Below are 25,279 nucleotides of genomic sequence, written 5' to 3'. Positions count from 1 at the left end.
GACGCGTGCTGTGCTGCTTTGACAGGTCACCCCCTGGCCGAGATCCGGGAGCGCGCGCTCAGGAGTATTCTCTGCAAGCTCGAGCACAGCTTGGTCTGCGGCGCGGACCTGACTTCGCACAGGCTGCTGTTTCTCCACTTGCTGGAATGGTTCAATTTCCCGTCCGTCCCAATGAAGGACGAGGTCCTGGGTCTGCTGAGCAGACTGGTTAAGGTTAGCATCCCTTCGAAATACCCAAGTGTTCCGTAGTCGCTTAGTTGGAGCTTCTGTTGAAAATTATTAATTTTAAAAAAAGAATCACAACGGGAGATGTTGAATTTTAATTCGTCAGGGTATATAATGTTCCTCCTTTTCTCTTATGTGTGATGTTGACCCTCACAGTGTCTCTCATATGCTCTGAAGTTAACACGGTTTCTGAGTTCAGGGATGTCCCCCCTTTTTTGGCATCATCTTGGGAGGTTAATATTTGTCATGCTGTTTTCCCTTATGGTCTGTTATTTACATGTTAAAAATTAGAGGTACTTTTGTATAAAAGAGAACACATGAAAGATGATGTTACAGATCCCGATGATAGCACAAATGTTGTTTTGTTTTGTTTTTTTTTTCTCCCCATACCTGGTTTTCAGATTATTTTTCTGTCTTGAGAGTAGTTAGTTGTCAGGGTCGAATAGCTGAGTGCTAGTTTGAGGTTTCTAAACTTTATAAATCACGTGCAGTTGTAGGGGGTACTTATTACTTTGGCATCCTGTGAGTGGTTGGAGGTAGGAAAGGATAGGGCCACTGTCAGTGGAGAGAAGTAATCAGTTTAATAAATAAAAGTAAGAGTTGATAATGTGCATTTCTAATGTTCATTGTCTGGGCTTTTCTCTCATCAGTGTTACCGAATATTTTATATATGTCTGTATAAATCTCTGTTCATGTACATCATTGCAAGTTTTATGTTTTAAAAAAGGAACATCTGATATACCAAGAATAGTTTTATGTTTTAATTGCTGTAACATAAAGTCTAGAGATTTTGATATTCGTAGTTTTTCTCAAGATTCTCCTCTTCTGATTGCAGTATCCTCCAGCAGTGCAGCATTTGGTTGATCTTGGTGCCGTCGAATTCTTATCTAAACTTCGCCCTAATGTGGAGCCGAATCTGCAGGCGGAAATTGATGGCATTCTGGATGGACTTTTTAGTCTTCCTTCAGAAGCTCCTGAAATGTATTCTTCATCTTATCAGACCAGTCAAACTGGTAACTCTCTGAAATCAATCTGATGAAGTCAATTAATCAATCATTCTGTTAATATATTGGTTCTAATGGTTAATTCTAAGGAAAAGGAACTTGATGGTGATGGTGGCAGTTGCTCAGTCATGTCCGACTCTTTGTGACCCCGCGGACGATAGCGCACCAGGGTCCTCTGTCTATGGGATTCTAAACCCTTCCCCACTCCCCCGTCCCACAACTTACTTTTCTTGTGTTAATTTATATGAATTTGACCATAACTCGCCTCCTCTAACATTATACAGGGACTTACCTGTAGGTCAAATGGTAAAGAATCTGCCTGCAGTGCAGGAGACCCAGGTTCAATCTCTGGGTTGGAAGATCCTTTGGAGAAGGAAATAGCAACCCACTCCAGTATTCTTGACTGGAGAATCCCATGGAGAGAGGAGCCTGGCGGGCTACAGTCGTGGGGTCACAAAGAGTCAGACCTGACTGAGCAACTAACACCACCAACATTATAGAGAGGAGGACAGTTGTGTAATTTTGCCTTTTTGGTTGAGGGGCATAAAAAGATGAAAGTGGCTTTCTTTTTGTGAGACTACTTTGACCAATTGTTTTTTAAATGATAAGAAATATTCATTGAGCACTCATTACTATGTGGTGGGCATTGTTTTAAATGTTTTATACTTTCATTTTGGGACTGTGTTCTTCATAATAGTGATAATATCTGCCCCACTCATGATTTTGTTATGGGATACAATCAAAATGAGCTAGACATATAGTATACCTGCTAAAATCAGAGTCAAAGAGACTAGATTTATGTCCCAGGTCTGCCACTAGTTGCGTGGTCTTGGTTAAGGGCCTCAGTCCCTCCAGGCTTTGTTTTCTCCTCCAGAAATTGGTACAGTAAACTAGAACATTTTACAAGATTTTTGTGAGGGTTAAGTGAGACAGTACTTAGCATAGAGCCCGTCTATTAAGCCCAGAACTCCTATTTGATGTCCAGTAGTTCCTTGCTCATTGAAAGCATTTAAATTGATTTGAAGAAAAGCAAGTGCTCTTGAAATTTATGAAAAGTATAAGATTTTCATACTCTTGAGTATAAAATTTAAGTAGAAATATAAACAAATGTGCTTTTGCTCATTTAATCTGTTAGACTCGATGTTTCTCTATGCCAGTGCTCTGCTGTCCCTGCTGTGACCCTTGGGCCTACTCTCAGCAGGAAATAACAATAGCAGCTGCCCTTTACTGAATTCCTGTGTGATTGTGATTTTTAACAGTGTATTTTAGAATTTCTTTGTAAGGCATAACAAAGAAAGGATAATCTTATATTATGAATTTTCAACCTAGTTCCTGCAGGTGAGATTAGAGGAGTGGTCATGGGCTAATTTGTAGTTATCTGTATCAGTCTGAGGACCACTGGTGTGAAAACTGCAAATGGAAAATTATAAAACTGAGTTTTAGCCTTTTCTTCATTCTCAGTCTCATTACAACTGAAGTGCTGAATATGCAATCATGTATGATAGGGGATAGTCAGAGTTACTGAAAGGTAGTACCTGACTCTTGCTTTGGCAACTTTTTTCTTAAAAATCATGAATGAAAATTGAAGTGATGGGGAACTATGTGGAGTAAAAGAGGAGAGAGATGGACTAAGAAGCAGAGGTGAACAGTCCTTGAATTAATCCTTGCAGCAAATTCTTTATGTACATCGTGATGTTTTCATTCTAAGAAATAATTGCAATTACTTAACAGTAAAAGAAGAAACTCTGAGTTTGAAATTGATTCAGCAGTCACATTTTTTTCCTCTTTACAAGGACAGATTATTCAGAGAAACATAACTGCGTTTTTTTCTAGTTTTTAAAATGATCCAGAAACTTAGACAATTAATATATGAAAAGAGCAAGTTTCACTTTCAGCAAGTAATGCACCAATAATATATATATTTTCTTTTCAGATTTGTTGCAACAACCTGAAATCTTAACAGGATATTTTCCTCAAGACAAAAGTACTTTGCAGCAGATGGAAGTACCTTCACGACCTGTGGGTGAGTGTCTGTGGTGAAGTAGATATTGTTGACCTGGGAAATTGGAACGTAATATACTTTCTCTCATTGTTCTGAAGATATGTTGTGGTCATACTTAAATGTTTCGGCACCAAACTGTTTATTTCCTCTAATTAGATTAGGATAGTCTAAAAGGTCCAACTTAATTGTTCTTACTGCCTTTGAGCCTCAGTGTGGGTGTGGTAATGGTGGCGAGGTCCCTGGCGCTTGTTGAGTGGGGAGTCTCTGTCAGGAGCTGAGCTGTGCCCCGTGCACGTCACCTCATGAATTCTCCAGCTCACCCAGCAGGACTGTCCGTCCAGTGACACAAGCCAAAGACTCTGGATCACTTTTGTTTCTCCCTTTGTCGTTATCCCCACATCCAGTTGACCTGCGAGTTCTGATTTAGAGCCTCTCCCGGGAACCTCATCCAGAATGGTCTCTGCTCACATGCCACCTCCTCAAAGAGGCCTTCCTGAGGACTCCGGCCAGGATCACTTTTTCTCTGTCTTCGGTTTTCTTCTTACATGTGTTTATTAAATTGTGTGTTTATTTATGTCTTGTTTGTCTCCCTTGTTCGCCCGGTGTGGGTGTGGGGGGCAGTGCCAGAAATGCACTAGGTGTTCAGTGTGTAGTTTTTGAACGAATGAGTGAATCTTCATGGAGTCCCAGATTGATACTCTTAATAACTGCATTTTACCAGTGAGGACCTTTGGACTTAGAAAAGGATACAATCTTTGTACTAGGTGACACAGTTAGGGCACGGTTAAGTGAGCACGAACTTTTTATTTTATTGCCTGTGAAGTTGAAATGAAAAGGCTGTTTCCAGCGATATTTCTGTGGACATCAAGTATTCAGAGCAATTCAGTTTGGAAGCCCTCTGTAACAGAAAAGATTTCGTAGAAATTCTCAGATTGAGTACAGTGTAAGAAGGAACAGAAGACTTGCTCAGCTGTTAAAATACTTGGCCTTTCCTTTCTGTAAAAGTTGGGTTAGATTTCTTGGGAGCTTAGGTTTGATATGGTAGTTCTTTGTGTTTGTGGCTGAGAGGCTTAATGTAGTGACAGCCGGAGACATCTGAAGGGACTGTCTCCAGGGCTGGGAAGGGTGGGTATTTGAGTGAAGCTGTTGAAAGCATCCAGGAAGACTGAGATGGTGACGCATTTTTGTGTGAGTTGTAGTTTGTGGATTTGATGGTGTGGCTGCTTTTAGATGCATCTTTATGTCCTTCCCAATTCTTGCTTTTCCCTTAGATGGTAAACCCTGCTTTTATGTTAACAGTTTTGAAGGAAGCAACTGTGCTGTGTTTGGGAATTTAATAATATCATTACCTGAATTTAGCAAACCCATGCTTTTTTCAAAGCATGTGGCAGAAAGACTCTGCCATTTGGAAGGGCTTGTATGTTGCCACCTTAAGTTGTACACTAGAAGATCTGTTTAAAAGTAATTTGAAGGAGGGTAGTATAAAATTGCATTCGGTTTCTCGGATTTCTTTTAATCTTGTTTGAGCACTGATATTTGATCTTTAACCTATGGTCTTCAAGTCATCCTCAAAGAGTAACCGTTAAAATATTGAACCCTATTTATGATATTTGAACTTGACTTACTAAATGCAGTGTATGATTACATTTATATCATTTTTAATTTCTATAGTTAGAGATCTCCAAATACCAGTTTCTTTTTTGTTTAAGGTCTCTGTTCTGGGTAGCCACGTGGTAGAATAAATAATTGATGCTATAAATGTCATTCATAATTGGTTTCTAAAAATAATAGGCATTCTGTTTAAATTGTGAAAAGAGATCTGTTATTTATTCTTTGAGAAGACAAATTTGCAGCTGATCTTTTTGACATACTTCAGGGAACTGTGAGCTGTAACTTTATTTGGGGAATTGTTTTGAAGGCAAAGCGTTCCTCGGGACATTGCAAATCTGTCCATGTTGCCTCCTTCGCTGCCTTATGTTTTGCTCTTCCATCAGCAGCAAATCCAACCGCGAAGTGTTTGAAGTTTTCTACTTTCCCCTGGCTCCCCCTGACCGCAGCTGACAGACACGTTCTCTCGTCCAACGAAAGGTACTGTGCCTGATGTACGGCAGATGTTTTGGCTTCTGGTATTTGTAGCCATGAAGTCTGAGAGTTATTACTATACGGTTTCATCAGGAGAAAAAAAGATTCTAAAAGTGGCTGTGGTTGGTAGTAATGGGAATATATGAATGATTTTAAGTATTTCAGAAAGCAAGCCAGAAAATTCCCCTTTGCTTTTAATTAGGCTTCACATCAAGTTTCTTTTATGTGCTTGGAATCCTGTGCGTGCTTTGGTGACATGAGTCATCTCTTATCAACCAGATTAGCTGGCCTTTGCTTAGGCCCTTGGTGTATAAAAATGGAGCAATTAAACATAAATGCAGTCTTTTTAGTAGACAGTATATTTCAAAACATGGACTCTGTTAGGGGAAGGTTGGGGACCTCTGATCTGATCTTATGTAATGGATTTTATTTGGTCATTACTCCTCAAAATAGAGAAATGATATCTAGAAGTTTGGAGAGAGTTTTAAAGTCTAGTTTCACTTTTTGCTAAAACTTAATTTCAGTGAATGCCACACCAAATGCGTTGTCTGCCTTGTTTTGGTGAGAGTCTGAAAAATAAAGACCAACTTCTAGAGTTCAGGCCAAATAGGGGGATGCTATTAAGTGACTTCTGATGATGGCCCTTCCAGGTCCACAGTGAATTCTCTTGGAACAACATGCTGAAGAGGTTGCATGCAGCTGGGGTTGGGCCCGGGTGGCATTGATCTGTCAGTTCTGCGTTGGTTGCTAAGGAGGGATACGGTCTCTAGGGGGCGCGTGTGGGTGGTGAATGGTGGACTGGAGCTGGACTGAGTGTGGGTTTGGTTTCTTGGGGTGAGAGGTGAACAACTGCTGTCTTGCTGGGGAGGCAAGTGCTGTCAGAGAAGTTGAGGGTGTGATCTCCATGGGACAAGAGAGGAGTACCAGCTTGATTCCCCCCAAGTAGGGAAGAGCAGTAAGGAATCTAATGCTTAGAATTTAATTCTGAATCTACTATGATTTCCTCTGTCTTATTTCCTAATTCATTTAGCAGATTTCATTGACCTCATTTCATGGCATTGTGATGGTCCCTGGGCACACAGTGGTGGGCACTGTGATGTCCCTGCTCTTGAGGAGGGCCCAGGGGGCTGCGAAGTCGACAGGCAGTAACCGCAGCGCAAAATCTGGGCACGAGAAAGAACACCTCCCCCAGGCTTGCTCATTGGTTAGAGGGGAGCTGGGAAGGTTGCCCAGGGAACGATGTGTCGGCCAAGACCTGAAGGGTTCTGATAGGGCCATTACTCCTGGTTCCTTAGAATCTGGCATGGGTAAACACTTCTTAAAAATAAAGACTGTGTTTTGTATATTTTGCAGCTCTTTAAGAAGTAGTAACCATACTGTAATCTGGAACACCTGTGAACTGTTGAAAGACGTTATCATGCAGGATTTTCCTGCTGAGATATTCCTTCAAAGGCCAAAAATTGTTCAGGTGCGTTTCCTCTGTAATTGTTTTAGATTTCGCAAGAGGGGACTTTTTGCAGTGAAACACATGGTGCAAAGTAGGGGTCCTTGGGAGGCAGATTTACACTCTCATGTTTAGATAATGAACTACCGGGCTTTTCAGATCCGTTATTCTCTAACTTGGACAGAGGTTGCCCTCCTGATAGGAGGTGGTCTCATTTGGCACACTCAGTCCAGTTTGGCCACCGTGGCCTCACCGTTGATGGATCACTTGAAGGGGAGGACAGATGTGGGGCACTGAGGTTGGGCAGCCGTGACCAGTCTGATCAGTGAGACTCGCATCACTCTGAGCGTGTGGGTTCTAACACACAGTGCCGGCTGCTGGGAATGGCAGAGGTGAGCGATGTGGCTGTCTTCTAGGTGCCGGGCTGCAGCCTGCCGCACGCGTGTACAGCAGAGATGCTGGAGCCTGCACTGGGCTGCAGCCTGTCCCAGCGTCCGGTCAGGCCCGGCACCCTTGCTCCCCAGTCACCAGGCTGAGATGGGTGCTGTGAGTGGCAGATGTGAATACATGCTGTCCCAGCTCCGAGTGATAGCAGAGGAACAGCTGTTAATCATCAAAACATGCCAAATGATTTAGCTGTTTGATATGAAAAAGGCTTGCTATACTTAAAAAAAAAAACAACTCCGTAACAGTGTCTTGAATGGGGACTGTTTCCTGTGTTCTTCGGGATAGATGCTCAAGTAACAGTTCAGATATGAGAAACGCTGACTGTTCCCTTTAAATTTGATCTTCAACCCGTCTTCCAGCAGTATGCTAAGTCATTTTTACCCGTTTCTGCTGCTTCTCTCCTATAACTATTTGGCACCTTATCATGATTCCTTTGATTGTCCATTTAACCCTGCGTAAGCTCCACGTCCGTCTTTGCAGTCGAGCACTCAGTTTCCGTGGTTGTTTTCCGCACTGTTCATTTCAGAGCCTTTTATCTCTGTTGAAACTGGCCTTTGGAGGAGACGGGAAGCATCGTCTGGCATTACAGTCAGTGTCCTGCCTGCAGCAGCTGTGCACGTGTTTAAGAAACAGACTCAATTTCCACAGAGATCCAAGTTTCTTCTCTAATAAACAAGGTATTTCTGTTTGTTTATTCCTTGCGCACTGGCGGTATTTGTAGATTCTTCCAAGAGCTCCCCATTGTACTTACTGTCAGGCTTACTGTGTGTGTACAAAGCAGAAACGCCCCATCCTGAGTGTTTATCAAATCATAATCTTTGAAAACAGCGTATTAATGAGGGAAGCACTCATGAGCCCATCCTCTTTTTTTTCTTTAAACAGAATGAACTCATTAACTTTTTTTTTTTTTTAATTTGTTTGTTTGGCTGTGTCTGGTCGTAGCTGTATTTCTGTTTGTTTGGCTGTGTCTGGTCGTAGCTGTATTTCTGTTTGTTTGGCTGTGTCTGGTCGTTGCTGTATTTCTGTTTGTTGTTTGGCTGTGTCTGGTCGTAGTTTAGCACGTGGGGTCTTCCTCATCACGTGGGACCTTGGAATCTTTTGTCGCAGTGCGTGGATGCTCTCGTTGTGGCTCGTGGGCTCAGTTCTTGCAGCACACTTGCTTAGTTTCGCCCCGGCATGTGGGATCTTAATTGCCCGACCAGGGAGGGAACCCTCGTCTCTGCATTGCCAGGTGATTCTTGGGCCGCCAGGGAAGTCCCCGCGTCCTCTTTTTTGATATGAGACGGCTGCACGGTGTTTTTTCCCATGCATGCAGTGGCGACAACTAAGGACTGGGATTGTAAGTCCAGCTGATCACGTGGGGCTTTGGGCATTTTAGCAAGTTATACATTGTGTTAAGAAATTGTTCGGTTTGAAAAATACTTGTCTGTATTACGGAAACTATTTTAATGCAACTTGCGATGTAGGCGGTGTTTTCTGTTAATATGGTAGCAGCGCCAGACTTCTCAGGGAAAGAGCACCACCTAATGGCCACCAGGAGTACTGGGCTGGCCTTGTCACACCTGCACTTCAGTTCAGGGTCTGTTCTTATGCAGTATGCATTGAAAGTCGAATGTTTAATTACAGTGACTTGTCATGCTTCATAGTTAAGCCCTATTTTGTTGAGAGCATCACTGATCCTGTGCTACTTGAATACTTACGCTTTATATTAGCTTTATTATGGACCTCAGGGGACATGGAGTTTCTTTAGTAATAATCTTGAGAGCTTGAGGGTACCCCATATTTCATCAGAGAAAGAGTTAAATGCAATTTGGTTGGTTAAAGTAGTGGATAAATCAGAAGACTTACTCATCTATTAAATAAATGTTTATCACCACTTCTGTGCCAACCAGTGCTTGTGGGCAGGGGTACCTCTCGTCAGATCGGGGGTGGCGGTACCTCTCGGCAGATCAGCGGCGGCAGTACGTTAGAAGTGAAGCACACAGTCCGTGTACTGTGTCTGAATCATCCCGAAACCATCCATCCACCTGTGGCCTCCCATCCCTGGAAAAACTGTCTCCCACGAAACCAGGTCCTGGTGCCAGACAGGTTGGGGACCACAGCTCTAGGGGGCGAGACACTGAACAGGGCAGGTGTGGCGCTGCCTGTCGGAGCTTATGCTGTGGAAGGCTGGTACAGGCCGCAAACGCAGGAGCATTCAGGTAGAATGTGCCTGAAGGGGATAGGAAGGGTGCTGTGATAGAACGTGACCCGGGAGACGGGTCACCTGGGTAGGATGGTCAGGGAGGGCCTCCAGGAGGAGGTGGCCTGACAGTGAGCAGGAACCTCCATTCGAAGGGCTGCAGGAGGAGAATTCAGGGAGGCCAGAGGCCTCGGCACCCCACTCTAGTACTCTTGCCTGGAAAATCCCATGGGTGGAGGAGCCTGGTAGGCTCCAGTCCATGGGGTCGCTAAGAGTTGGACGCGACTGAGCGACTTCACTTTCACTTTTCACTTTCACGCATTGGAGAAGGAAATGGCAACCCACTCCAGTGTTCTCACCTGGAGAATCCCAGGGGCGGGGGAGCCTGGTGGGCTGCCGTCTATGGGGTCGAGCAGAGTCGGACACGACTGAAGTGACTTAGCAGCAGCAGCAGCAGCAGAGGCCTCAGGCACAAGGGCGACCTGCTCGAGGAGCAGACTTCAGGCTAGAGTGAGTGAGGTGGTTAACCGGGCGCGGGTGCAGGAGGGGAAGGCGGGAGGTGGCCTGGGGCAGCGGGTACTGGGACTTGCAGCTCTTGGTATGACTTTGTATTTTCTTTGAAGTGCAGTGAGAAGCTCTTGGAGAATTGTTATTGTTCCTCCCTCCGCAAATGTCTTTGTTTTACCTAATTCTTTAAAAAAACTACGGTAAAACACACACCGCGTTAACTCTGTCGTAATGAACATGCAGTTCGGTGCATCATTGCATTCATGCTGTTGTGCCCTCATCACCGTCATGTGTTTCCAGGCCTTTTTCTTCACCCTAAACGGAGACTCTGTGAGCATAGCAGAATCCCCATTTCCCTTTCCCTCTGCAGCCCCAGTAATCTCTAATCTATTTTCTGGCTGGGTTCTTCATTTAAGTGGGATCGTATAATATTTTGCTGATTTCATTTGGTTTAGTGTTTTCAGGGTTCATCCATGTTGTCAGAACTTTATTCACTTTTACGGCCGAATAATATTTTATTGTATGTACACACCACATTTTATTTATTCATTCATCTGTGGATGGATGTGGGGGTTGTTCCCAGCTTCTGACTATTGAGTAATGCTCTAGTGAACATTGGCATATCTGTTCAAGTCCTTGTTTTCAGTTCTTTTGGGTGTATACCCAAGAATAGACATACTGGGTCTTGTGCTAATTCTGTTTATCTCTCTGTGTGTGTGCATGCTCAGGCATGTCTGAGTCTTTGCTACCCTATGGACTGTAGCTAGCCAGGCTCCTCTGTTCATGGGATTTTCCAGGCAAGTGTACTTGAGTGGGTAGCCATTCCCTTCTCCAGGGCATCTTCGACCCAGGGATCAAATCTGTCTCCTGCATTAGCAGGCAGATTCTTTACTGCTGAGCCACCTGGGAAGCCCTTAGCTTTCTGAAGAACCACCAAAATATTTTCCACAGTGGCTGTACAATTTTACATTTCCACCAGCAGTGTATGAGGCTTCCAGTTTCTCCACAGCCTCTCCAACACTTTTTTATTTTTAATCATAATCATCTTAGTAGGAGTGAGGTGGTATCTCATTGTGGTTTTGATTTGTATTTCCCTAATGATTATTAATTAATGACTAGTGATTCTCTCGGAGAAGGCAATGGCACCCCGCTCCAGTACTCTTGCCTGGAAAATCCCATGGACGGAAGAGCCTGGTAGGCTGCAGTCCATGGGGTCGCTAAGAGTCGGACACGACTGAGCGACTTCACTTTCACTTTTCACTTTCATGCACAGGAGAAGGAAATGGCAACCCACTCCAGTGTTCTTGCCTGGAGAATCCCAGGGACAGGGGAGCCTGGTGGGCCGCCGTCTATGGGGTCGCACAGAGTCGGACACGACTGAAGCGACTTAGCAGCAGCAACAGTGATTCTCTAGTGACTTTTCATGTGCTTATTGGCCACTGATAGATTTTTAGAGAAATGTCCATCAAAGTTTTTTGCTCATTTTTAAGTTGGGATATTTGACTTTTTTTAATTGTGAGTTTTGGGAGTTATTTATATATCCTGGATATTAAATCCTTAGCAGGTGTTTGACTTGCGAATATTTTATCCCATTCTGTAGGTTGTTGCTTTGTTGATAATGTCCTTTGATGCATGAAAGTTTTAAGTTTTGATGAAGTCTAGTTTATCTGTTTTCTTTGGTTGTTTGTGTTTTTGCTGTCTTATCTAAAAATTCGTTACAAATCCAAGGTCATGAGGATTCACCCCTATGTTTTCTGCTAAAGAGCTTTATCGTTTTAACTCATAGTTTGGTTATTGATTCATTTTGAGTTCATTTTTGCACATGGTTTGAGGTATGGTCTGTAAGAGGGCTTTAAGCAGGAGAGTAGATGGTTTCTGATGCTGTAGGTGAACGCTGCTGGGTAGAAGGTTCTGTGTAATCAGGTCAGTTTTATATGAACCTCATGTGCTAAGGGAGCACTGCATAAAAGTTTGACCTTCACTTTTACCTCAGAGAAGCATTTCTACTATTTTCATTTTTTTTTTTTTTAATGACAAAAAGCTCATAATCTGTCGTTTGTCTGTACCAGGGAGTAATTTTATTCTTTTCTCCCCCAGATGCTGTGTCCCAGAACTCTTCCCTGTCTTACTGTCCTGATGCCAGGGCGGCTCCGCATTCCCAGAACCCGTCTCCCGGAAGCAGCAGCCCGCGGCCCTCCGTGGTGGGGCGCCCGGGCCAGCGGCCCCGGGGGGACGGCCAGGACTGGGACGCCGCGTCCTCCAGGTGACTGGGGCCGAGGGAGCTTGAGCGCGTGCATCAGTGCTAGAGGGAGAGCGCCTTTCTCTTCTGTCGTGTCTTTTGATAAGACAGGTGTTATCAAAACACATTAACTCAGGTGTTGGCCTTGTGTTAACCAGTGGCTTTCATACTATTTTGACCATGACCTCCAGTAAGAAATAAGTATTATACTGCAACCCAGCACTCAGAGCACAGACATACCCTGAGTATGTGTGCGCATGTGTATGCGTGTGAGTGCCCCTGTGTCTGTACACCAAAACAAAATGTTCACAGAACTCTTCTCTGATTTTGCATGTTACAGAGTGAATTGCATTATTTGTTCATTTCTATTTCATCAAGAAAATGATGATTCTGACCCACTGAATGTTTGTGATCTAGTTTAAGAGCATAGTTTTTAAATGATGGCTACATCTTGATAACATTTTAATTAAACCCACTTCTGGGTTTCATTTAATTGTAATTTAAATGTATTGGTGTTCACTGTTAAAGGGAATGATTGGAGAATTAAAACAAAGTCCTCTTCAAGGTGCAGAGTCCATGTGTTTATGGTGTTTTATTTATTTGTTTGTACAAAGAAAGATTTTTGCACATCGTTTCCTTAAAGGAACTGGCACGGTGTTTGTGTGTTACCTCATCCTTAGGCTACAAGCATCTTAAACACCTCTTAGTCTTTTCCTTAGGTTCGTTCCACTGAACGCTCCCTGAGACCAGCACTTGTGTGTCGGCCTGATTCTTTTCCCCTGACATGACTAGGTGGCCGCTCCAGGCTAACACCGACTCACGCTTGCTGTGTTCTTGGTGTCACCTCAAGGGCTTCACGTGCTTTGTCTCCTGTGGTGTCCTCATAAGAGCCCTGTGATACGATTGGAATGATTATTATCATCATTTTATAGACAAGCCTGAGGCTGGGAGGGCTGGGGGCCGACCCCAGTCTGCACGGTTGGCGGAGTGCAGCGCAGGGGCGGGGCAGTGCGGCCCGAGCTGTGCTCCTCTGCCGACAGCGCGGCTGCTGTTGATCAGCGGGGTTTCCTCCTCAGCTCGTTCTGAGCTGTAACTAGTGTGCTGTGTGCTTTAAATTTTCACTCCTGAGGGAACTTCCTTCTAGGCCCTTTCAGAGTTAGAGAGAAGCCCAGCTCATTTCCATGTTTTGGGATGCTTGGTATATTGGAATTGAAGGAATGACAACGTGTATCAAATTGTACATGTTCAGTAGCGTCAGTGCATCTCTGTGATTCAGCTTCAGCTGTGGGTAACATCAAAAGTCAACATTTTGGGGTGCTTTGTAAACATGACGTTTCAAGCCTATCTATGGCACTTTGATCCCCACCCCACCCTGTATATCCAAGGAAAAAAATTTTTTTTTTTTAATAAAGAAAGCTAAGAAAGATGGGATGTTCCACTTTTGGGTACATTTTCAAAATCATATGATGTTGACTGTACTAAATAAAGTAATCCATTTCTCATCATGTTTTTCTGGCATTTTCTTGCATTCTTCAGTTGCTAACATTGGCTTACTTCGAACATTTGGTGAAAATCACAGAAAGTCTAGGGAGCCATATGAACTATTTAGTTTTTGCCTTTATAAGTTACGGAAGAACTTTGCTATGAATCTGTTTGCTTTCCTTTAGAGATGGATGGGTTTTCAGTGCTTATGTCTATTACAGGAATGTTGACATGTTTGGAGAATATCAATATGAAGAACAAAATATAAATGCATTCTTGGTTTTGCTTACAATTTTGAGCTATTTTTATGGAATTTAATCTCATAAACTTGTCAAGGTTTCTAGCAGTCTGACCACAGTTGTTCCATGGAACAGTATAGTCCAGCCCAGTACGAGGCTTCTTAATAAGCCAGACAGCAGCTGTGCAGTAGTCTGTCTGCGGGCGGGTTCCCCACCCCAGGGTCGTGACTGTCCTTGCTTACTTTGCAGTGGGAATAGCAGCCATGCTCACGTCAGCTCGCGGGTCTCTGCCCCCTCGCCTCTGGACCTGGCGCCCGTGGACCTGCCGGAGCCGGCAGAGGGCGCGCTGGAGCTGCAGCTGCAGCAGCTGAGCCTGCCCCAGCTCTGCGCCGCCCTCCTGGAGGCCGCCGCGCCCCTCCTGAGGACAGGTCGGTGGGCCTTGGAGCCGGAGCTCCTCTGTACACTTTGTGTTTGTTTCTGTTTTCTAGGACTCTCATTTTCCTCTTTTTCACCTTCTGTCTTACAATCTTTAAAAATCTGTATTTACTTGGTAAGTTCACATTACTGAGGACTTAGTAAGGGCTTTATTCTCTCTCAGTTAAATGTGGATGTCATGGAGCACCGTTCAGATAGTGTCCCCTTTCACTTCTGGCCTTTTATGGCACAGACGTCCGCTTGTGTGTGGCTATTTTAAAGGTAAGCAGTGAGAAAAAAAACAACACAACTGCAGTGAGTTAGAGAAGATGGACTGGCATGAATAGACCAAAAGAAAAACTTCTTGGCTTTAGCTCTTTAGAGATTTTTTGAGTTGCTTCCAGTTGTTCACTCTTCCCACTCAGTTTTGACTTGAGTGATAAGTGAAAGTGAAAGTTGCTCAGTTGTGTCTGACTCTTTGTGACCCCATGGGTTATGTAGTCCATGGAATTCTCCAGGCTGGAATACTGGAGTGGGTAGCCTATCCCTTCTCCAGTGGATCTTCCCAACTCAGGAATCGAACTGGGGTCTCCTGCATTGCAGGCGGATTCTTTATCAACTGAGCTATGAGGGAAGCCTGAGTGATGCGAACATGTTAAAAACCAAAACAGTCCCAACACTGGATTGTACCTTTGCAGTAATATCGTCCTCTTAAAAAACAAACCAGAGTTCCGAAAACCCAGACCTTCTGGAATGACATTTCCTCACCACTGTGCTCGAAGTTTGTGCAGATGTCCTGCAGTGAGCTCTGGGAAGTGGCTGTGATCTTCCTGGAGGAAGAATAACGTGGCCAGTGTCCAGGGCAGTCCCGCAGGCAGTCAAGTTACCACGCACCGAGGCCCAGCTGTGCTCAGCTGCTGGACAGGGTCTGCTGCACGTTATTCCACATGCTCCTCACACCAGCCTATTCGGTTCACCCCTCAGTGGTAGTTACTGCTCTTCTCCCTGTTTTACATCAAGGAAGCTGAGGTTTAGAGTGCTTTAGAAACTCACCCAAAGTCAGACAGCAAAGAACAGAGACTTGAACTTCAGTTCTGAGACCAAAATCCATGCACTTAGCACTTTGCAAGGTAAAGGAACATTTGCAATCTCCTTTGTATTTGTATTCTCTTTAAGTATATACATTTTAAGTAATTGATAAACTTGTCAGAATATAAACACAAGATAAATTTTGCTTTGTTTGGTTTATACTGGCTGAGTGATAAGTGTATCCCATGCTAATGGTTCTGTAAATCCTGTGGCTATTTTTTGCTTGCTTGGAAGTGATGTGGAAGAGGGAGGAGGTAAGTGTGTATTTGGGAACATTAACAGTTTTTATTCTGAGAACAGTATACCTTAACTTCTTACTGACTGGAGAACTCCGCTTTGGGAGTGAGGAGAACAGATTGATTCATTTACTAATAAAGTGACGTGAAGGAAGATCTGAACTTCTTCAGCATCAAGTGTGTATGTTTGGCTGCATGGTGTACTGAGGAGAACAGTTTTAGATTTAATGGTTTTGCATTTAACCTTTTCTTAATTTGCTGTAGAAAGTCAGATTGATAATTATAAAGCTGTATCATGGTACATAAAATTTTCTAAATGTTCTCTTGCCCTTTGGTAAAGGCACATTTTTGCTTAATTTGTAATTGTTCAAAGTCATAAGAGATTTCTAAGAGAATTTGCTCCAGCTGTTCCAATGAAGCAATTAATCTGGACCCTCATGATCCAGTAGTTTGTTTTACTCTCATTTGTTAGAAATTGACCTTTGGTATGTGGGGCAGGAAAGTCCAGATTGAATACTCACCTCACCTAGGATTATGGGTGGCGGAATTTCTTTGTTGTTCTGTCTCTGTGGAGAAGGGGGCTACCCAGGTGGGTTGACAGCACCCTTTCTTCTGGAATGTTTTTAGAGTTGAAGGTGAGTGTAGGTTTCCCAAACTCCTGTGTGGGAAACTACTAATTCAGACAAGACTTAAACCTCCTACTAAGTGGGGAATTTATTAGACCATATCTTCTCAACTGACCTGTGCCTTGTCAACATATTACATGTAACATGGATGGTCTCTGAATTTGAAAACTTACTTGACTCTGTCTCACAGTGCTTCTAGTTATATTGTTATTCTCTTCCTGGCTGTCTTTCCTACTTATGAGCACATTTGATTTTTTTGTAGCTGAATAGTGTTATGATTGAAACAGAAGCCTAATAGTGACTGTATACTGTGGCTTCCCTAGTCATCTCTCTTTTAACAGTTGTAAAGACATCAAAAAATAAGAAGAGAAATAGGAATTTGGGGGCATTAGTTAACCAGAGGATTGAGCAGTATGCTATTCACCTTTATCCGGAAGTTAACTTTTTTCCCTTCTGTCTCCTGTTTGTATTCCCAGGTAGTAGACAGATGATAGTAAGAGTTCTGGAGTTGCTCGCAGAAGTTGTGGTGCTTATTGGTGAAGCGATTTCAGCACATCTGTGGGATGACAGCAGTCTTTTTGCAATAGATATGGTGAGACTCAAGGTTTTCCTTGCAGCGTGGGTAATAATATCAGTCTTTTGTTTTATCTTGGTCCTTTCAAGTTGGCTTCATTGTCTCATTAGCCTTTGAAATCTTTCTTTGTTTTAGATGCAATAGATCCCAGGCTTATTTTGCACAGTGTCTAGAATTGGCTATTTCTCCAGAGATTCTAGTTACTTTTAATGCGTGCGTCCATGTAATGGAAACCATATCATATTTTACATTTCCCATATATCATAAATCATTTGCTTTTTTATATCTTTTATTTTCAAATTATCATCTATGATGAGCTTGCTTTTCTGGGCAGAACTGGTGTTCTGTTTTTCTATTAATGTAAATTTGTAACTTATGCCTCACTTTTCCTTTTTTTTCCCCTTCGTCAGAGAATTGGAAGTAAAATTTATTAGTCATAAAAATATATATTGCTTCCTAGAGTTACCATTTTTTCCTCTTTATGTTATTTTGACCTACCTAGATCTGTCTACATTTTATTAAACTTTGCTGTAGGCTGCTTGAAATCCTTGTGCATAGACATTAAAACAGAAAAACAAAATCCTGATGTTTTACTTTATACCAGTATCTATGTGTGAAGAACTCCCCCAATTTTTTTATATACACAAATCTCTTGAGAAGAAGAAGGATTTAAATCTTTTACAATAGGTTTAATAAATTGTTTCATGTCCTTCAATTTCCTTGTTTATAAAATAGGGATTATAGTTCTTAATCTTAGTTTTCTGATAGTTCTTAAGGTTATCCCACTATTTTGTAGTACTTTTAGAAGATTTTCACATATTGAAGATTTTCAACAAGTGAGTTTTTCCTGAGAAGTGTGAAGAATGTTTTATCAGTTGCTTCTTAAAATAGCTTGAATTTCTTGGCCAGAACATTTATCTGTAAAAGTTAGTCATTCACTTTTAACTTTTGGCTGCTGATCTTTTATGATTCAATGAATTATTTTTACTTTAAAGGTTAAATCTGATGTACAAGAGCCAATTGGTATGTTAGAAATGTTAAATAAAACAGTACTGCTTGAAATTATATTTGATCTACTTATTTAAAAGGAAAAAAATGCTCCCTAGGAAAAAAAAATCTCATTCCTTTGGGCTATATATTAATAGAAGCAGACAATTAAGTAGAATTTCTTAATGTCCTTTTGCAAAGTTTAAAAAGAAAACAGAGGTATATTTTTGTTGTGTCATTAAAGGAACAAAATAAAAAATTTGAGCAGTTCAGTAATTGAATACCTGAAGACGTGTAATAAATTCTCTAAAGCTTTTCAAATATTGCTAATAACACTCATGAAATTCCATAACTCAGTTTGTGTAAGCATAGTCGAAGAAATTTTTTTCTCTATAAATTGAATATTTTTATTTCACTTGAAGCAAATAAAATATTTTCACTGAAATTGTTATATTTTGTTAAAATTAAAAATTTATTGATAAGTGTTTGTAAATGTTAGAAGACCTGAAGGATGTCATCTCTCCTCTGCCTCCCTAGGAAGTTGTGTTTATTTTCCCTTATTTGCCTGGTAAGTGAGGCTCACGGAGTGAGGCCCTGCTCCCCGTGCCAGCTGACTCCAGACTCCTGGGGCTGCTTCTCTTCAACTTCTGCCCTTTTCCTCTCTGTCACTGCTGTCACTCAACGTCACGAAAAGCAGTCTTTGCTCCTTTATTACTCATTCCTTCTACACTCCCGCCTGACCTGCTGTGAGCTGGTGCCTTAGGTTTCCCGGTTTGTTAGAAGAGTTGCTGGTTGAAGTTCCAAGTGCAATTGCGAGGATTGTGAAAGATTCTAGAGAGAGGGGCTTGGTATCCAGTAAGGGCTCAAGAAGGGTAACTGAGCCAAAGTTTATGTCTGTTTAATTTATTAAGCTGAAAAAGATTGACTTAAAACCTATAATCCAGCTTCAGGTTTTGCTTGATATTTGTATTATTCAGACCACAAAGACTCATTCGTGTTGCGTCTTTACTCTCTATTACACATTTCATCAATAGACAGTTGTCACTTTATCGAATCCTTTTGTTCTGAATTATTCATTATTTATACCTTAGAGATTTTGTTCATATTTCAGTACACTAATTTTTTTAATTGAAGTGTAGTTGATATACAGTATTGTTCAAATCTTTGCTACACAGCAAAGTAGTTTTGTTATACACATATATACTTTCTTTTTTTCAATAATCTTTTCCATTATGGCTTATCACAGGATATTTAATATAGTTCCCTGTGCTGTACACCAAAACCTTGTTGTTTATGCATTCTAAATGTAATAGTTTGCATCTGCCAACCCCAGACTCTCATTCCATCCCTTTTCTTGCTGGCTTCCCCTGCGACAACCACAAGTCTGTTCTCTTGTCTGTGAGTCTGTTTCTGTCTTGTAGGTGGGTTTTTTTTGGTGCCATATTTTAGATTTATCGAATGATCCAGGTAACAGGTTTACTTTATATAAATAATTTTTCATTTTAGTTTTCATATCTTTTCCATGGAAAGTTGAGATGAGAACCACAGTGTTTTTTTTTCTTCTCCCACCTCCTAATGCTGTCCTTTTAGCAGGACGTTTATAGACGCATGTTGTTATGATTTGCCGGTCTTGTCTAACGTATTTTACCTTTCTCTTCATACTTGATGCATACCTTTCAGTTTAAAAGGTACAACTACTATTGGAGTCGTAAGCTATCTAGAAATTTATGATGGTGGGACATTTGCTCTGAATTGGCCTTGTTACCTGAAGAGAGATTATATAATTTAATGTTTCATTTTTTAAAAAATTATTTGTCTCTACCTGTTTCATGTCTTAAGTAAATTTGGGATCCCTTTGAGGGCAGAGATCATGTCTCTAAAACTAGTGCCTTTTCCCCCACAATCTTACCACTGTGTTCAGGAGACAATAAGTCCAGTAAGTTACTGGATGAGAGGTTTATATGTAATGTTGAAAGTTGAAACAATTAAGCACGAGAAACTAGGAGGAATTTATGGTCCGTTAAGGTTTTATATTTTGTTTATTTATTATTAGAGTTCATCATGTTAATTTCTTAAAACTTGTAGCTTTTAAAAAATTTAGGTGTGCTGCTTATTCTCTCCTACCATTAAAAGAATCTTGTTTATTCTTACTGGGAGGAATACATTTGAGTTATTTAATGATAACATTTTATGTCATTCTCCATGACGTTTGCATACTGGCCCTTGCAGTTGACTGTGGTCCCCTGATTGGTGTTTAAACGTTTGCAGAAAGAGAAGCTGCTCATGGTGTTGGCGTCCCTTGGAGACACCGTGTGCTACCATAAAAGCAGCGTCAGTCTGGAGCAGCCGGAGGCGCTGGTCGTGCACCACAGGATGGCCTTTGTCAGCATCTCGCTGTTTGCCGTCCGGCTCCTGCAGACGCTGCTCCCTGTGGAAAAGGTAAGGCGGGTAGTGTGGCTTATTTGTAGTTTACCGGGTGTTACGGTCCCTGTTGTAATTCCTTCTGATCATTTCACAGTGTACAGAGATTTTACTGGAAATGCAGAAGTTGAGAAATGGCTAATTTTAACATATTTTACTAGTTTTGACAAATCAGTTGATAGAAAAAAGCACTCATTTTGTAAAGTTCTTTTTTTTTTTAAGGTGATTTTTAAAAATTCTTGTGAAGCATGTTTAGAAAAGTCCATTCTTACTAAGTGACTACTAAGTAACAACTTGTTGTTCAGTCACTAAGTCGTGTCTGACTGCAGCCGCATGGACTGCAGCACGCCAGGCTCCCCTGTCCTTCACCGTCTCCTAGAGTTTGCTCAGATTCATGTCCACTGAGTTGGTGATGCTGTCTCTCCATCTCATCCTCTGCTGCCCCCTTCTCCTTTTGCCTTCATTCTAAGTGACTATATCTCTATTTAAAAAGTAACCACCCCCCCCAAAACATGAGGTAGAGCACTGCCAGCATTTCACCGCCCACTCCTGTCCTTTATCTCTCCTGCCCTCACCCCCACCCCCAGCTAAACTCCTTTCTGACTTCTGTCACCATAGAAGACTTTGTCTGTTTTTGAACTTTATATAAATAGACTTACAAAGTGTTTACTCGCTCAAGATGTTTTTTTGAGATTCATCCTTGTTGTTGCTTGTAGCAGGTTGTTAATTTGTATCACAAAATACTTCTCCATTATGTGACTGTATGTTAAATGTGATTTTAATCAGCATGACTGTTTCTTTTAAGTCCCCTTATTGACTGTACTTTTAATTGGAGGATATATCTCTGCGTTTGAATGTTAGTAGTAAAAATATCTCAAATGACTCATACGCAAGTGTTGTGCAGTGGGCTTAACTGCAGAAAGAAGGGTGTAGCATCATGCTTAGCTGAAGGTATGGGAGAAATTAATGTAGCTAAAGAACTGTTTCCGGTGTCTTTTGTTGTCCTTTGTTATAGGTACTTTCCCTTTTGGTTCCTAGAATCTGCAGAGCATGTAGTCTAAACTCCATTTAATAACACGTATGCAATATATGTAATATATTATCAGGCCATCTGGGAAAATCAAAATAAAACATTAAATTTTAAATATAGTATTTTGCTTTAGGGAAAAGTAACATCATTTCTGTTGATTTTAATTTTTAACTTTTATTTATTAGTCATTATATTTCTGAAAAGCATAACACTGTTAAAGAGTGATAATTTTCCAAGGCATTTGTTGTTGTTTAGTCACTCAGTCATGTCTGATTCTTTGTGATCCCATGGACTGCAGCATGCCAGGCTTCCCTGTCCTTCACTATTTTCTGGAGTTTGCTCAAACTCATGTCCATTAAGTCAGTGATGCCTTTCAGCCATCTCTGTTACCCTCTTCACCTCCTGTCCTCAGTCTTTCCCAGGATCAGGGTCTTTTCCAGTGAGTCAGTTCTTTGCATCAGGTGGCCAAAGTATTGGAGCTTCAGCTTCAGCATCAGTCCTTCCAATGAATATTCATGGTTGATTCCCTTTAGGATTGACTGGTTTGTTCTCCTTGCAGTCCAAGGGACTCTCAAGAGTCTTCTCCAGCACCACAGTTCATAAGCATCAATTCTTCAGCACTCAGCCTTCTTTATGGTCAACATTCACATCTGTACATGACTACTGGATAAGTCTTAGCTTTGATTGTATGTACCTTTGTCGGCAAAGTGATGTCTCTGCTTTTTAATACGGTGTCTAGGTTTGTCATAACATTTCTTCCAAGGAGCAAGCATCTTTTAATTTAATAAATTCCAAAGCATAAACATAATTTGAAGGATTTTAGTCATAAAAGACTGGAATTGCATTTAAAATATAGGTGTCTCACTTTACATGATAATATCGTATAACTGAAAACTTAGTAGTGCTACAGTAACTTATTAGGTGTTACCAGATTCAACATTCTATATGTTGAATGTTGTTGGAAAAGTTACTTGTTAGTTGTACCATAGAGCTTAATTTTTGCTTTTTTGATTATAGATGTTTTTCATCTATATGCTTATCAATTAAAATACAAATCAGTAATTTATTTTATTTGAATAGAATAATATAAAGCCAACTCTCCATGACTTTTTTTTTTCTTCAGATACTTACTTTTCTTGTTTTTGAAGGCAAATCAATATCTGCAATTTTTGCTAGCTCTTTTAAATATATAGCTTGGAACTTCATTAGAGCAGTAAATGGGTCAATGAAGAGACTATAATAAAAGTATCAGCTTATAGATGGTTATAATTGCTTTGAGAACTTTAAAGTGAAATTTAAACAAAACTGCTCTTCTGTTGCTGTTAAAATTGTCCTTTAATTGATAAAAATACAAGGTTTTGCTGCCCTCTGCCTGTTGCTAGCCTACCAGAAACTGAACTTGAATCTGAACTCTGAAACTTTCTACACTGAAAGTAGCTTTTAAATATTTGAGTTGCCACTTACCAAATATGTAATTGGAAGTTGGAAAACGATAGTATGACTCTATGTAAGGATTTCCTGAATTTGGAAATTTTGACAGAATGCCCTGGAAGACCTTTTTTGAAATTGATAATTGCTGGTTTTTAGATGAATTTGGCGAATATCCACTTACAGGTTAAAAGGAGGCATGGGTAATCTTATGAAAAATGCTATGCTTGGTTAGATCAAATTGGTGAAACAAATGATGCTGACTCTTTTCTACCTAATGGTGGTAATGGCATTCCACTGGAATATCTTCACTTTTAGTCCCACCTCACTGACACGTGACTAATGCTTGGAGGACTGCCGTCTCCAGTCTGGGGTGTAAACTGTGACAGGCCCTCTGGCCCTTGCGAGGATTAAATGTACGCCCTTCCCTTGGTGCTCTGAGTTCCTGAGATGAATTTCAGATGTAGGAATGTAGAATGAAAATGTCAGAATTCCTGAGTGATGGATGAGAAGAGGAAAGAGAGGAAATTAATATTTATTGAATGGGATATACCACATTTTCTACTTGTTTAATCCTCATGTCAGCTATTTATATTTTTGTGCCTAAAGTCAGAGAAAGCTCTTTTAAACTAGAACACAGTGTCTTTGGAGTTGATCCACTAAGATTTACTATCTCAGCTCAGTGTCCACCTCACTCAGTCTTTTTTGCTAATTCCTCTCTGTCTTCCTAACCTCTTAAAGAGGCAGAACCCCAAGACTGGCTATGCCCCTCATGAAATGTCATCCCATTTTGAGTCTTTAAATGCCATTTATTTGGGGACACCTCCCAAACTTATATTTCCAGACCACATGTGTCGTCTGAACCCCAAAGTCCTATGTATATCCTATATCCTTCTTACATCTTCCCTTGACCGTTCATATCTCCAGCTTAACAGGTCCCAAGCCTGGTTCTTCGCTTCCCTCCCAAGTGTGTTCTCCCTGTGGTCTTCCCATCTCAGTAAAGGACACTTTCATTCTAGTTGGTAGTTGATCATGAGAAAACCTTACAGGCATCCTTGATTCCTGTCTCTTATACACTTAGGTCCGATCCCTGGACAAAGTGTCTTTTTCCTTTGGTCATCGGTCCAGAACCTGAGTAGTTGTCACCACTCCCGCTGCTACTGCCTGAGCTGAAGCCGCCACCCCGTCTTGCCTGGGTTGTTGCAGTGACCTCCTCCTTGGTCTCTCAGCTTCCGCCATTGCCCTTTCCCACCTGTTCGTTTGGACTGATCATGATGTTTGCCCGAAACCTTCCAGTGCCCCCTCGGAGGACAAGTCCTTTTGATGATCTGAAGCCTTCCCTGATCTGGCACCACTGCCCCTGGAGGCCATCGCCCTGCGCTAGCTCCACTGGCCTGCTTGCTGCCAAAGATGCTCCATGTCTGAGCCTTTGTACTTGCTGTTCCCTGCGCTGTGACTGCTTTTCCCTCAGATGTCCACATGGCTCCTGACTCCCAGGTCTCCACTTACATGTTGCCTTGTCTGCGCCCCCTCCTGTCACTCCTCGGTCCCTGTCCATCCTTCCTGTCTCCTGTTTTGAGAATTTTCTCAGCACTCCCAGCCGCACCTGACAAGTGTGGCTTACTCTTTGCTTTCTCCGCTGGAATGTTAACTTTGTGAGGGCAGAGGTTCTGTCTCTTCCCTCTGTGTCCCTAGGAGCTGAAATGGTGCCCGCGTACAGTGGGGGCTCAGGGAGCGTTAGCCAAGGGAGCAAATAATTAGTCAAGAGGTAATTTAGTTTCTCTCTCTTTCCATTAGGAGTGTTCTTCACAGAATAAGAGAAATTTCTCTTGACTTTGTAATGGCTGCTATCTTAATAGGTTTTTTTTTTTTTTCCATGCTCAGTAACATAAAATTTTGATTCCTTTAGTTTTTGACTTTCATTTGACAACTTTATTTCATGTAAAAGCATTGTTTAGCTGATTTAGCTCTTAGGCCTTCAGACGGTTAATAATTATCCTTAAAATATGTTATCCATGAAAATATTATGACGAAACCTGCTAAAATAAAGGCAGCATAGTACTGAGCTCTTCTCAAATGGTTTTCTCTGAATGTTGAGTTTTCAGTTCTTTTCATTAGTTGATGCATAGCATCCTATCACAAAGCTAGAATCATTAAAAGAAAAAATCTAACAGAGTTTTCTTAGTTTTAAATCAATGAAGTTATAAAATGGGCCCCTTGATTTTATACTAATTAAAGGTCAATTTTTTTGAGTGTTCTAGAACTGTATTAAATATTATGTTGAATTTCTCCTTTCTCTTCTAAAACACAAAACCAAATAGAAATTAATTTCTGTTCAAATCAGTGTATAGTTATACTTGATTTATCTTTAAGCTCAGTCGTGTCTGACTCTTTGCGACCCCATGGACTGTAGCCTACCAAGTTCCTCCGTCCATGGGAGTCTCCAGGCAAGAATACTGGAGTGGGGTGCCATTTCCTTCTCCAGGGGATCTTCCCAACCCAAGGATTGAACCCAGGTCTCCCGCATAGTAGGCAGATGCTTTACCATCTGAGCCACTGGGGAAGTCCTTAATTTAGTGTTATTCAATTCAGTGTGTAGTTAATAAGCTCTGGGCTGTCTC

The 25,279-nt window shown here is 41.5% G+C and overlaps 1 protein-coding gene across 6 annotated transcripts in view; it reads left to right on the top strand.

Moving 5' to 3' along the window:
* RTTN (rotatin) overlaps positions 1-25,279 on the top strand; it is a 115,396-nt gene that overhangs the window by 610 nt on the left and 89,507 nt on the right. For 5 of the 6 annotated variants that reach the window (XM_025273681.3, XM_025273680.3, XM_025273679.3 and 2 more), the window contains exons 2-11: positions 26-213; positions 1,061-1,238; positions 3,163-3,252; positions 5,226-5,319; positions 6,667-6,781; positions 7,731-7,881; positions 11,991-12,156; positions 14,103-14,281; positions 16,695-16,810; positions 20,048-20,218. In XM_025273681.3, coding sequence (XP_025129466.3) covers positions 26-213; positions 1,061-1,238; positions 3,163-3,252; positions 5,226-5,319; positions 6,667-6,781; positions 7,731-7,881; positions 11,991-12,156; positions 14,103-14,281; positions 16,695-16,810; positions 20,048-20,218 — 1,448 coding nt within the window. The remainder of the gene's footprint in view (positions 1-25; positions 214-1,060; positions 1,239-3,162; positions 3,253-5,225; positions 5,320-6,666; positions 6,782-7,730; positions 7,882-11,990; positions 12,157-14,102; positions 14,282-16,694; positions 16,811-20,047; positions 20,219-25,279) is intronic. The other variant, XM_006061281.4, reaches the window with a different exon arrangement.

Source organism: Bubalus bubalis, chromosome 22 (assembly GCF_019923935.1).
Source record: "Bubalus bubalis isolate 160015118507 breed Murrah chromosome 22, NDDB_SH_1, whole genome shotgun sequence".
Lineage (NCBI taxonomy): Eukaryota > Metazoa > Chordata > Mammalia > Artiodactyla > Bovidae > Bubalus > Bubalus bubalis.
This window is presented reverse-complemented; position numbering and strand designations above follow the sequence as displayed.